Raw genomic sequence first — 13901 nt, 5'->3', positions numbered from 1 at the left:
GGTGTCACTTCCCTATGCATGAACATTTAATCCCTCTGCCTGCCTGGAGGACACAGGGCTGAAACCTGATCACCCAAGGGGCCAGGAGGACAAGAGAAGGAGAGAGAGAGAGAGAGATAGAGAGAAAGAGAGAGAGAGAGAGAGAGAGAGAGAGAGAGAAACAAGCACTGACATGATTTAGCATCTTAGATAATGCTGCAATACCCAGATTCAAAAGGGATGCTCATGGTAGTGTAACATGTTCTCATGCCATACAACATATCAATAGACGTGATCAAATAGCTGTTAAGTTGTTAGTTAGAGGAAGTGATCATCTATTACAAAATTGTCATCAATACGCTACTGTAACTTCCGTCTGCGTCAATGGCCAGACAATGATACTTTATATTATATGGACTGAAGGCCTTACTCTTCTTCTCCTGGTGTCCTCGCTCATGCAAACTTACACACACACACATGGCTGAGCGCAGCCTCTCCCGGCGCTATCAGGTTTCGCGTCCCTCCAGAGAGGGAAGGTGAGCCAGCTTCATTAATCATTTAGAGTGTGCGCTGTGAGTGGAGGACAGTGTGATTGCCGGGTGTTGGGTGTCTCATGGCCCCCTACACAACCGCCTTGATTTGAATAAAGAAAGACTCAGGCCACTGCATGGTCAGCAACAGGCCTCCAGGAAAAATGAACGTTTTGCTGGCCGCGTTTGCAGATTAGCAGACCTCTACCTCACTTATAGCCCACGAAACATTAGACAGGTGCAGGTGTGTGCAGAGAAGTGCTTGGATTGCCTGTTCCTCCTCTCCTGGTGCAGGTGGTGATGTACATTTCCCAGAATACCAAATGCCACTGGGTGATTCTGGCGAAATTAGGCTTATGAGGTGTCATGAAACATTTTGATAAAAAAAGTACATCAAAATAAGAAGCAAACAGTTACAAACATCTCTTCATGTACTGTTTTGCACATGATTCCAAATGACATACAAACCAATTTTGTGTTTTTTCCACATTTAAGGGAAAAATTTTCATTACCGCAACTTGTCCATGACTGGATTTGGGTTCTTTGACATGGAAAATTTATAATTAAAAAATCTAAAAAATAAAAAGCTTCAGTGCATGTTATACTTTAAACATGTACAGTAAAGAAACATGTGGTATTTGGTGATCATTGGTAAATGTAGAGACAATAATAAGGAATATAAATGTGTCCAAGAAAAATGTTCTCATCCTCCGCAACAATTTTCAATCATTGTTTAAGCCCTCAAGGAACTAACAAACTTCTTATTTTTTCTCTCCAGATAAAAATTGAAATTTTGTTTTTCATAGTACCTAGACAACTATTTAGTTCTCATTACCGAAACATGAATTTGTAAATGCATATATTTAATGTAATATCATGTTGCGCCGGTAATGATAATTTTTTATAATGATAATCTAAAAAATTTTAATAATTTTATAGGAAATATGTTTTAAATCCTCTAAAAGTAATGGTTATAGTAAGTTCAGACCTTAATCTTATATGTGCAAAAAAAAGGCTTCAAAGGCTTTTTAAAAATTCTGATGCTGGACACGGATTTTGTGAGAATGGACCCTGGATTTCGTGAGAATCACCCCACTGTGCAAATTGCTTTTAGCAGTCGTAACACATCGTAAATCATTTAACAGTTTTGGTGAAGACTTTGTATTAAAAACATTTATTAACGCAATTTTAGTTGTCACCTTTTTAAAAGGTCCCAATATGTACCATTTTGGTACAGATATGTACCTTTGAGGTAATAGTATGCACCTTTTAGGTACAAAAGTGTACTTGTCAAAAGGTACCACCCCAATGACAACTTTTGTACCTTTTTGTATCTTTTTCTGAGAGAGCCTATTGGTCAACCATCATTGCAAAAAGTAATTTTGAAGAAAAATTGTCCATCAGTGCTTGGTATAGTCTTAGTTTGGGAGTGAGTGTATAGATTTTAGGAGACACTTTTCTCCATCATCTCTTCATCCACAGCTCACTCTTCCATCATCAAGGTCAAAGGCTGAAGCTCCAGACAGCAGCCAAGCTTGGCTCACCGTCTCTGACGCAGGGTTTAGAATGACACAGCAAAGCTAGCGTGAAGCTGAATAAAGAATGGGTTTCAAAATGGACTCGAACTGACTCCCTCTGTTCATCTACTCACCAAACCTCCACTGTCAACCCTCTGCGCTACTGGTGTGGCTACCCTCAGGAGGTCTCAGACTGGCTAAAGTCCGCTCAGACACCTCCTCCCCTTCCTTGGTAAATGATCCTAGCCATGTATAATCAATCAGGTCCTTTTACTGAAAACTCAACCCTTTACGTCTGTGTGTGTGGTTTTGTATGCGCATGAGATAATGTGAGAGCATGTGTGTTGGCAGGCTATAGAGACGGGTGTGGACTTTTAACAAAAACACAAGCAAAATATGTAACACTATATCACACAATGCAAACATGCCTAATATGCAATGCAAATCTGAAGGTACTTTAGGGAAACAGATGACCACAAATTCTGAACATTGCGGTAATAATGTTTTTAGTTTCTACTTTAGAGCTACTTATATAGTTGAATTAGTTGATTATTAAAGAATTGCACAAACATACGAGGTACAGTAGGCTGGTTCCTCTTTAGACTTTTTTAATATACAAAAACTTAAACAGCATTTCAATATTTTAAACCTATTAATGCAATAAAATGCTTAAATGCCACATTTAAAGGAAAAAAAATCTATAAAGTATAGTTTGGTCAAGTTAAATAAAACTTTGCTTATATTAGATCTAAACAAAATTAAATGATCTTTGTGAGAGCTAGCAATATATTAAGTCTCCATAAAACGAATTTGCTAAATCCCTCTGGAACCAAATGCTAGAATTACAATGTCCATATGAAAAAGTACGCTGGAGTCGCATTACATTTCAAAATAACTCTTCAGATACACTACACCAGAGACTTCTCGACACTAACATCAATCCAGCAAACTTCAAGTGCCCACCATCCATCATTTCTAAAATGATCAACCTTAGCCATATGCAAATGCTTTTCTCTTTTTCCCGTTACTCTTATTTTCAACATTTTGATAATAATAATAATCATAATAATACTAATAATAATTCTAAATAAATCCAAATCTAGGACCTTAGTAATAAATACATCCCTTCTAAGTTAGGGTCTGTCAAGTTAAATGTTCTTAATGTAAAATCACAATGGTTACTAAAATAGAAATTTAAATGTAAGTTTTGTAAAAAAAAAAAAAGAAGCCTGTAATAAAGTTAGTTTTATTCGTATTTGGAAATTCCATCTAGTGTTTTTTTTAGACTATTTTCATGAAAAACTGGATTTTTTTGTAATAATAGCTTTAAATAACAAATAATAACGAACACAATGGTCTGTTAGCGATCGGTCCCCCCGTGTTTTACGAATATAATAAGAGCGGCGTCTGTTTTTGGATATCATGCTGTAAGTGTGTTGCGCGCACTCCTTCCCCCGCGGTGCGTGACATCCAAGTGTCAGTAAGTATATGTGAAAGAGGCAGGGTCAGTTTCTGCTACACAACTTCTCTCTACACTTGCCCATGAGGATGCGCTAATCGCCCTTACACACTGTAAGAGATATGATAACCAGAGGGCGGGCTGGTAGCTGAGAACAGTCGAGGAAAGACTATTGTACACGACGACAAGACTGAAATGATTAACGCCTCGCGATAGTGCACTTGTAATTGACAAAGCAAAAGACGGAATTAAACAATTAATTTGCATTTTTCGAAAACTTTTTTATTGTTTTTTTTAATATAGTTTTTCTTTGCATGGACTCATTTAAATATTTTTTATGGAAAATGTACATCAAGTTCTAATATTGGTGGAAAGTTTTTCATAGTGTCTCCACAGTGGATATCGCCTCACAGCAGCTGAGTGGGTAAAATACTTACAGGAGATAAGTTAAATTATTGCCCTCAACTATGTCCATGCCTCCAAGCTTTGGATTTACCCAAGAGCAGGTTGCCTGTGTCTGCGAGGTCCTTCAGCAAGGTGGGAGTATTGAACGTCTCGGACGCTTTCTGTGGTCCTTGCCCGCTTGCGATCACCTCCATAAAAACGAGAGTGTACTGAAAGCCAAAGCCGTGGTAGCCTTTCACCGAGGAAACTTCAGGGAGCTTTACAAAGTATTAGAGAGCCACCAGTTTTCACCGCACAACCACCCCAAACTACAACAACTTTGGTTGAAAGCGCACTACGTTGAAGCGGAGAAATTGCGCGGTCGTCCTCTAGGCGCGGTGGGAAAATACCGCGTCCGCAGAAAGTTCCCTCTTCCTCGCACAATCTGGGATGGAGAGGAGACAAGTTACTGTTTTAAGGAAAAGAGCCGGTGTGTGCTAAAAGAGTGGTATACTCACAACCCGTACCCTTCCCCGAGGGAGAAGAGAGAACTGGCCGAGGCCACGGGCCTCACCACGACGCAGGTCAGCAACTGGTTCAAGAACAGGAGACAGAGGGACCGGGCAGCGGAGGCAAAAGAAAGGTAGGTAGAAATAAATTTTGTGAAACATACTTTTAAACCCGCTTTATTTCAGGAAAAATAAAGTAGTATTTTTTTTAACCGTGGTCTTGTAAGAAATGTAAAACTGTTCACATTCAAGATTAATGAATGTTGAAAACAACCAATGCGTCTTATTATTATGCAATTTGAATCGGATTTAATACATAACATTATAAACACTGCTGTATAGCTTATTTTATGAATGACGTGCTTAATTTAGTTTTGTTTTGTCCAGTTATATGAAGCCAAACATTCTTTGAACACACAAATAAAAAATACATTTAAATTTTGCGTAACCTTACCTAATTGTTTTAATTGCTTTATTAATTGCTGAAAGTGACTACGGGATGTGATGAAGTAAGACTGGCTTCTGATAAAAAATACGTATTATTAGCCTATTCTAGATATATAATACAGTTTAGATAAAAATATTGGTTAAATACATTTTACATTGTATTGATATGGCATTAATATCTTGCATGTTAAAATTAAAGACCTCCAATGACCCCTTAACGATTTTGTATTTGACACATTTGGATATGCACGATTCAGTTGTTTTTATGTGCAAAAGCAAACGGTGGTTGTTTTTGTTGGCTCCCCAATAATTTGAATAATCTCCTCCAACAGGGAAAACGAGGGCGCAAATCCAAACGGCCACAACTCATTGACCTCTCACGTGAACGAAAATAAATCTCTATGTGAAAGTTCAGAGGACGACAAATCTCCCTCTGCGACCCCAGATCACACTTCTATGAGTCCTGCCCTCCTCATGCCCTCCAGTTCAGGTCTGCCACCCCTGCACAGCTTTGCTCCTCCGCCGGGCCCAAGCGGCTGCATCATCCCCGTCAGCAGCTCTGAAAGTCACCATCACTTCTCCATGCACGACGGCCTTCTCAACCCCATGACGGCCAGCCTGGTGGAACTTGGATCATAAGAAACAACTTATATGATCTTTGACTTTTTCCTCAATAAATGGCTTCGTTAATATATTCAAGACATTTTATTAGTCGAGCTTAAAGGACATTAGAAAACAAAATACCCAAACTATCAGAAGACGGCAACGTGCAAGTTTACCTATACCTGAAGAACAATGTTTCCATCAGAAATTACTGTAACAATTTAATATAACCAAGGAATAGTTTTTGATATGTGCAGCTATAAAATAATCTAATAAAATATATTTAAAAAAAGTCGAAATGTGTTGTCTTTTTTGGAAAGAAAAATGTGTGCGCGTCTTTAACGCAGAGCTTTGTTTTAATATTATTAGGAGAAAATGTCAGAAGGTTACTGCTGTATAATGCGGCAAAGTAGCCTATAAAATACCATACATATATTTAATAGATGAGTTTGTGAGCGTGATCACGAGATTTTCAACTGAATTATATAGCCTACACACCAATACATTGTCAAAAAAGTACAAAAGCTGTCACTAGGACGTTCCCTTTAAAAAGAGACATGTGGTACTCATACCATTTAAGTACGTTTAGAAAGGGTACCGCCCCACTTTTACACATTTTTTTTTTTGCAGAATTATCTGTCTTTTATATGTTTTATGTATTCATTAATGGCTGCATAATTCATATAGCCTACTTCACATCAAGAATATTAATATCACGTTGCAGAAGCGAAAAACTACAGGTGAATAAAAAAAATATATAGGCTGATATCAGCTATCCATTTTAGCTGCTCTTTTGTTAGCTATAAATATTGTGTCTTTAATAATCTATATCACTCTAACAATATACGTTTAATTTATTCATTGCCTGAACTGGAATAAATCTGAATATAGCCTAATTATTATAATATTGAGAAACGCAATACGCAATAATGAAAACCGGGTCTATGTTCACAAAATGTTCACATATAGGACTGTCGATCCTTTTTCCAAAAGTATATAGTGTTAAATTGTAATAATTGTGAAATGTAATTAACTTTTAACATCACATTTTACCATGTTTTTTCTTGGGACTGCAATCATGAGCCAATAGTGCCTCCTACTGATGATGTTAAGGAGTACACGCTGAAAAATACCCCTGGTTGAGGTAAAAATTGGACCAAACTAAAATACACGAATGGTGGGTTGTTGTTACATAATAATGTTTCAGTATTTGGGCTGAAACAACCCAACATAAGTTTAGTTATAACCAAGTGGTGTTATAAATTGGTTTTGTCCATAATTTACCCAACCATGTGTTAAAATAACCCCCTGAGTCTACTTCCCATTAAATACATGTTATGACTTGCTCAAACCTAATACATTTACGATTCTTTGCCATACATGCAGCTTTAACTTTTATGTAAATAAATGATTAAACTTCTATTAAGTAAAGGTATTTGCTTTTGTTCACATGCAAGACCAACAGCTTTTACTTGTGACATTAATAACAAACTTTTAATTTATTTTAATCAATAATACAATTTTATCAAAACTGCATAATATTATATATACAAAATATTAATATAATAATTTAAAGGGAAAGTTACATTAATTAAATCTTAATAATTAGACCTAGAATGACTTATCTGGGCGAACATAGATTTGGTACAAAAACAGTGTAAGCATGATTAGCGTATAATAGAGTAAAATTCAGAAGAGGGGAAAACATTAACAACTGTCTGCCATTTTTTCTTTAATAGGTTTTACCTTTCCAATTGTGTTACACTGCCCCATCATCCTTTTAGGAGGTAGCATCTACAAAGCTTTTAATTGATGAAAGCCCATCCATAATGCACTATAGCTTATAGTAAACACATAGCCTACTTGAAAACTTAACCTTGTACATATTTATGTTGGTAATTAGGGTGAATATTTAAGAAACTAACATGAAATATTTCATATCAAGGTAAGAAACTCAAGTATTTAAAACGTTACGCAAAACAAATTTTAATACCAATATGGTTAGTGTTTTTCGTGGCCTATTTATGACAGCTTTTTCAAATGCTCGGTGATACGCTTTTTAAGGAACCAAACAACAAATTCATGGATTAACAGAAGTTTCACTCAGATTGTCGTATCTAATATTGGCCACATGATGGCGACACAAGCACATGAATAAGATAAAAATGGGCAGTGTTCCTTTCAAACAATTTTTGACATCTCTTTTGATTTGCACATATAGTAAATGTTGCCCTTAATGTTTCATTGTCAGTTTACAGTGATGTGGTCTTATTTGTGTTATTTAACTGTTTTAATTGCTTGAATATTTTTGTAGCTCAATTGGTAACGCATTGCAATGCAAATGTCGGAAATGTCATGGGTTCGACCCCGGAAAGGCACGCACGCGCAAGGCTGCAGCCTCCGGGGGTCGCGTGTGCAGGCTGCACACGTCATCAAGCCTGGTTTAAGTTTACATCTGCAAGTCATACGCATATTACAACAATTTACGATTAACTAAGAATAATAGTCAACTTTATAATTTACAATTTACTAAAAAAAAAGACAGCTACTCGCTTAGAAAATGAATAGCACACGTAAATGCCCTGTCGCTGTCTAAATGCAGGAAAATGTAAATATAAAAATGAATGTGTAAAGAAAGAATGTCAGCCGCGTAAGCGTGTAATATAGCACGTGTGCATGTAACAGTGACGTCAGGAAACACTGTGTTACTTTTATTAAGGCTAAAATTAAAATAAGCAATAAATAAATAAGTTATTCTTAATTTATTAATTAAATCACTTAATTTAAGTGATTATAATGTAATTCAATGCTTCCAAAGTCTAATACTGCAATCAAATTGTCCCGAAGCCGACCAGCTACTGTAGACCATGATCCCATCTGTCAACTGAACTGAAGTTCAAAGATTGGGACAGAAGTTCGCTCAACTTATTTGTATTAAATCGAAAACATTTTGCGAGATCGTGAGAATGGTAGATCAGACTAAGCTGTAACAATTGACAACATGGCGAGCTAGCCAGTATGCACCCCAGCAGCGACATACAGTAAGCCATATTGGCCTTATAGGTCTTTGGATTGCATTGACATATCCAAACACTTGTTGGTTTAAGTTTATACTCATTTGTAACTTTGCCTTAAACTGGTTATCTAGTTGCACGCCATTGTACAAACACAAGGTGAGGTGCGCTGTTTTATTGCGCGGCTCCAAATAGCACAATGAATCCAGGTCAAGGGGATCTGCCGCATGAATAAACACGAATAAAAAGTTGTGCTTAGTCAAATCAAAAGGGAGAAGAGGGAAAAGAAATCCTCTCACAGTAACTCCACACACACTCTCTCTCTCGTATGGAATGTTAATAGAAAAACTCAAAACAAACCATTCCCATGTCACTTATGTTGGGTAAGAGAAAGAAAATATATTGATATTAGGTCATTGCATTATTAAATAGATAAATGTTTGAAGGCTGGAAAAATGCGTTAATTAAACAATGTGAAATTAACAGCGCGGCATTAGTTAACTTGTAATACGCGCGGCGGGTGCTTATGCAGGTGCACAAAAAATATGTAACCTGCTCAATTGAGACTCAATTTGGAATAAAATGTATTATATTTTCGGTATCTTAGTGTTTATTTCAGTGTTTATTTCACAGTTTGTATACATTTATTTTTGTGTTTAATGTGTGTGTTTGATTATTTGTTGTAAGTTTTTTTTCTGGTGCTGTAAAAAAAGGTTTTATATTTGATTTTATATATATATATATATATATATATATATATATATATATATATATATACATATAGATATAGATAAACAAAATTATTAGGCTATTCTTCGTGTTTCTAAAAAAAATGTGATTCTTAGTTTTCCAATTTCCCTTTGTTATTTATTTATTCATTAATATTTTTTTCATTGATATTATTTTTAATACTACCTTTTGGTTGGATGTCTAACTGAAGGCTTCATAAAACAAAATCTAGTGCTACAAAAAATTTTTTTTTTTGTAGGGCGTCCCGTTGTTTTGCAAAAACTTAATTGCAAATTCAAATTTCTCTGTTTAAAGTAAAGAGTAAAAAAAAGGATATGACAAGCAATTTGGGCAAATAAAATATTTAACTGACAGGACTAAAACTATAATCCATTTTCTATAATTAGATTTTATGTATTCTTTACTATCGAATAATTTCATGCAGTCTCCGCCTTTCCACTAAGGTAATATTCAGAGAGAAAAATAAGAGGACTAGTTACAGACTCCTGAAGAACTCAAATGAAAGCTAAAGAAAAATGACACAGACGGAAAGTAAAACTGTACGTAATTTTCTGTATTTTCTTAACAGAACCCGTCACAGTGTTAACTCACTTAATAACCAAATAATACACTGATAGTCATTATATTAAATTATATTTATTTGCATAAAAGTGACCCATAACACTGTGTTTTCAGCGCCAATAACCCATTTACAGTATAAAAACGAGCAGAATGAATAGACATTTAAAATCTCCAAGCACTTAACAGACAATTACACACAATTTATGGACACAACATAAAGAAATTTGTAGGAAAGAGATTGGCTTAATTGCGATATAATACAAGCATATCTAGACAAGCCTAGATTTAAGGAAAACTTCAGATCAGACATGGACAATTCAATATAAATCTCGAGATAAAATTAGTATGAACATCTGCTGTCAAGTAAACGACGGGGGGAATAAAGGTGCTTTTGATTGTCTGATAAACACAAAATAACAAATATGCCTCTCCAGGTTCACTGAATTAATTGGAAACGTCAAGGAGTTATACTCTCTCAGAATCCACTTCATAAATGCCTAATAAAAATGTAATATATTCACAAACGAACATGCAAAATGGTCGTGTAGGCATTGGAAATGAAAGGGCGTCAGTCCGTATAGAAGCGCTGGAAAAACAGCATGCTTTTCTCCTTTTGTTGGACATAATGTGGCAAAATGGCCGGCCTCTTGTTGCCCATTTTTTTCACAAGTTCATTTATCTCTGGGCAAAATGTTCATTTTTGTCTGACGGTGTATCATACGTCGAAATCAGAATCACTGTCTGTAACTGAGAGAATGGTACCGACATCGCCTCGTTCATTCATACTGGAGACACTGGTAGTTGGGCTGGCTGCGGCGCACGGGGATTCAGCCGAGCTGTGCGGTGTGCACCCGGATTCTGACACGGAGCGCAGGCCGCTCTGACCCAGTCCGTGATGCTGAAGCCTAAAATAGAGAAATGTTTAGGTTAAAATATATTTTTTCTATACAGTATTAAAATATAGCTACATCACATACATTTACTCATTAAACGAAGGGTCACAAAGATCATATATGTATATTGTACTGTTTCTACTACTGAATTTGCTCAAATAAGGAGAGAAGACCGCATTAAAAAAGGCAAAAGGGACTTAGTTTAATTTTGTTTTAAAAGCAGAACTGTTCTCCTGAGCTATAGATTATTAATATTTTATACCGTTAATTTTGTTTAAATTTGGTTAATTTATTTTGGATTTGAAGATAACTATGCGGTACTATGTGTATGTCCTCTGTCCAATTTTATTTTATTTCAGTATAATATCGCACATTGCTTCTCAGAAATGTATTTCAAAATAAGGTAAAAATGGCATTGTTTCTAAAATAAATTATAATATTAAAGTGACAAACTAATGGACAAATAAACATCCAGAAAAAGTTTTTTGATGCTGAATATGTTTTGCTAAATTTGTATATTTGACAGCAAACTAAACACTACAAAGTTAATAATAGAATTGACTTTTTCTAAAGATTTAAAATTTTAATCACAGGAAATAATAAATAGTTTAGCTACAAAAACCTAAACTGATTTATTTTTCTGGAATAAATAAAATGATAATATAAACATTATTTTCAAAAATCGAATTTAACCATATTTAGTGATTCAATGCCAGTATTTGTTCTTTAAAGTCGTTTATAATTTTTCGTATTTTTTACTAGTAGTATTTACACATATATACACCCTCAGTTTCAGTTAAAATCATTAAACTAACCTGTTTTTTGCAGCTGCTGCTCTGTCTCTTTGCCTTCGATTTTTAAACCAATTGCCCACTTGAGTGGGAGTCAGTCCAGTGGCTTGTGCCAATTCCCTTTTCTTGCTTGGATTGGGGTACGGATCCTGTAGGTACCACTCCCTCAACAAGCCGCGAGTTCGTTCCTTGAAACAGTGGGTCTTCTGTTCGCCATCCCAAATGGTCCGTGGCAAGGGGAACTTCTTGCGGACGCGGTATTTATCAACGGGCCCGAGAGGGCGACCGCGCAGCTTCTCGGCCTCTTGGTAGTGCGCTTCCAGCCACATCGCTTGGAGCTTCCCATGTGAGTCTTTGGTAAACTTGTGGGTTTCCAGGATGTGATATAATTCACGAAAACTTCCTGTGTGATAAGCGACCACCGCTCTGGCTCGTTGGATGGACTCGTGCTTGTTGATGGCATCGCAAGCTCCGGGTGCCACGGGTAAAGACCAAAGAAAACGTCCAAGTCTCTCGATGTCCCCGGTTTCTTCCAGCGTCTCGCACACGCTGGCCACCTGTTCCGCCGAGAAGTTTAGGGTGGGTAGCTGAAACATCGGTAAGTCCTCCGGAGACCTCGCTCTGGGAATGCTGCCCGCCAGAAGCAGAGGGCGATCCGCGAAATTGGGCAAAAAAAGATGCGAGGGATAAAGCTCTAAAGGGGATCGGAAAACCATGGAGTCGCTGCAGAGAGACACACGGATGGGGAAAGACGGCAAAACTAACGTGGTGTTTGTGCTTGAATCAGTGCACGAGTAATATCTACCCTTAATCAACTTCAAATGCAACGCAGAAACATCTTGTTTCGCTTTTCTATTGGTCTTCCTGGTGTCGTGCTGTGGTTGTCATGGCAGCCCTGCCAATCACTGTCAAGCATGCCCGTCATTAGAGAGTGCGCACTGCCCTACTGCACACTCGCTTCACGCGCACGGCTTTATCGTCGCTCCAATCAGAACAGGCCGCTCACTGCGGGATGTTTTCAAGCAAGCGAATGGTGCGCCAGTTCACTCGACGGTAGGAGGATTAATAGGTAGCATATTGCTTTATTACTGCGAACTTAATATTGCTGAAAGCGAATATAATGCTACCCTGCGTGGGTGTTAAAGATTGCGAGCTATTTAACAAATGCATTAACAAACGCTGGTTTAGTTATTTACTAAATATTTATAGCCTAAATAGATATAAGAGGTGAAAGACAATTATGCTTATTATAACAGGTGAACGATTAATTAGATTACAGTTGCCATTTCTTTTTTCATTGCGATGGCAAAGGCTGCCGCACTGGATATTTACGACTAAAAGAAAAAATACATTTTAAATACTAGTAAATGAATTTCAAGGAACATAGTTCATGGTAAAATTACACGGTTTGTAATAACAAGAAAAAAAACTGAAACCTCAAAGAATGTCTTTATTCGACATGCAATTGTTAAAATTATACTTTAACAATTCCTCACGCGATTGGCAAGGCTTATTCCGTGTAATTATTATTATTACTGTTATTTGCCTCCTTATCATTTTAAAAGGCAAGATAAAATGTCAATAGGAAACAAGATCGGCTTGTTAGGCTTGAGTGAAATAACATTCTTTCACAAGGCCCTTTGTTTGCACAAACCGTGTAATTAATGCCACAAACAAGTTAATTCACTTGGCCTAATTGTCTGTTTATCCTGGGGCTTAGCGCTTAATGGCTTTCTCTACAGTGGGTACACCACTACTGTCCAAGATTAAAGATTAATGTGTACAGTTAATGGCGATCATGTCGTCGGATTTATTATTTGTTATTAATTGGGTATTAACAAAAAATGCCGGAAGATAATATGCGGTATGAATTATTTGAATAAACTGCATTGCTCCAAGGCAAGATTTAAACATTATCTTATGTCGGCTACAGGTGTTGGCATAATAATAACCGCAAACAATAGCACTAATCTTGCTTCCCGTAGATAAGTAACGAGGCGGCTTTGTTCAACAGGATTAGTTAATTGTTTGAATAGCGTGTTCACCGCAAATATGAACCTTTATTTACACACGAACTGCGCGCATAAATAATGACAGCGAGCAGTTCAAGGAGGAGATTTTTTCACAAGAAACCTGGCAGGAATTTATTTTACAAAAAGAACAGCCTGTCTTAAATAAGTAACAAACTATGTATTGTGTAATTAAGTCGTGTAGCCTATATTGACATCATGCCAGTGAGATAAATATTTAAATCTTATATTAAACAATGATTTGCAATACATTTTACAATTTTCAAGTCAAAATATACGTATTGGAACAAATTATTTTGTTCAATACACTGACCTGTTCAAATCTATAATACGAACTGTTTTAGTGAACGTGATCTGAATTTACCAGATGACCTTGTATTGATAAGAGTCAATGGGACGGTCAAGGGGACGGCCAGATACATTAGACTTCGTTA

At 36.5% G+C, this 13901-nt stretch overlaps 2 protein-coding genes across 2 annotated transcripts; one reads left to right on the top strand and one right to left on the bottom strand.

Moving 5' to 3' along the window:
* The first annotated feature begins 3502 nt into the window (after positions 1-3502).
* six2b (SIX homeobox 2b) lies at positions 3503-5712 on the top strand. The gene is made up of 2 exons (XM_055176329.2): positions 3503-4512; positions 5158-5712. Exons 1-2 carry the CDS (start codon positions 3953-3955, stop codon positions 5462-5464), a joined length of 867 nt encoding a protein of 288 aa, XP_055032304.1. The 5' UTR covers positions 3503-3952; the 3' UTR covers positions 5465-5712.
* Positions 5713-9809: 4097 nt separating this feature from the next.
* On the bottom strand, positions 9810-12308 carry six3b (SIX homeobox 3b). Its single transcript, XM_055176328.2, has 2 exons — positions 11462-12308; positions 9810-10658 (listed from the first exon to the last, which is right to left on the bottom strand). Exons 1-2 carry the CDS (start codon positions 12151-12153, stop codon positions 10469-10471), a joined length of 882 nt encoding a protein of 293 aa, XP_055032303.2. The 5' UTR covers positions 12154-12308; the 3' UTR covers positions 9810-10468.
* Positions 12309-13901: the final 1593 nt, after the last annotated feature.

Source organism: Misgurnus anguillicaudatus, chromosome 4 (assembly GCF_027580225.2).
Source record: "Misgurnus anguillicaudatus chromosome 4, ASM2758022v2, whole genome shotgun sequence".
Classification (NCBI taxonomy): domain Eukaryota; kingdom Metazoa; phylum Chordata; class Actinopteri; order Cypriniformes; family Cobitidae; genus Misgurnus; species Misgurnus anguillicaudatus.
The sequence above is the reverse complement of the archived record's forward strand: the minus strand, read 5'-3'. Positions and strand labels throughout refer to the sequence as shown.

Bases quoted from the DNA above. Each gene is read 5' to 3' on its own strand.
- six2b (XM_055176329.2), top strand. From the start codon at position 3,953: ATGTCCATGCCTCCAAGCTTTGGATTTACCCAAGAGCAGGTTGCCTGT. The intron at 4,513-5,157 runs GTAGGTAGAAAT...CTCCTCCAACAG, and splicing joins GCAGCGGAGGCAAAAGAAAG to GGAAAACGAGGGCGCAAATC.
- six3b (XM_055176328.2), bottom strand. From the start codon at position 12,153: ATGGTTTTCCGATCCCCTTTAGAGCTTTATCCCTCGCATCTTTTTTTG. The intron at 10,659-11,461 runs GTTAGTTTAATG...TCTCTATTTTAG, and splicing joins GCAGCAGCTGCAAAAAACAG to GCTTCAGCATCACGGACTGG.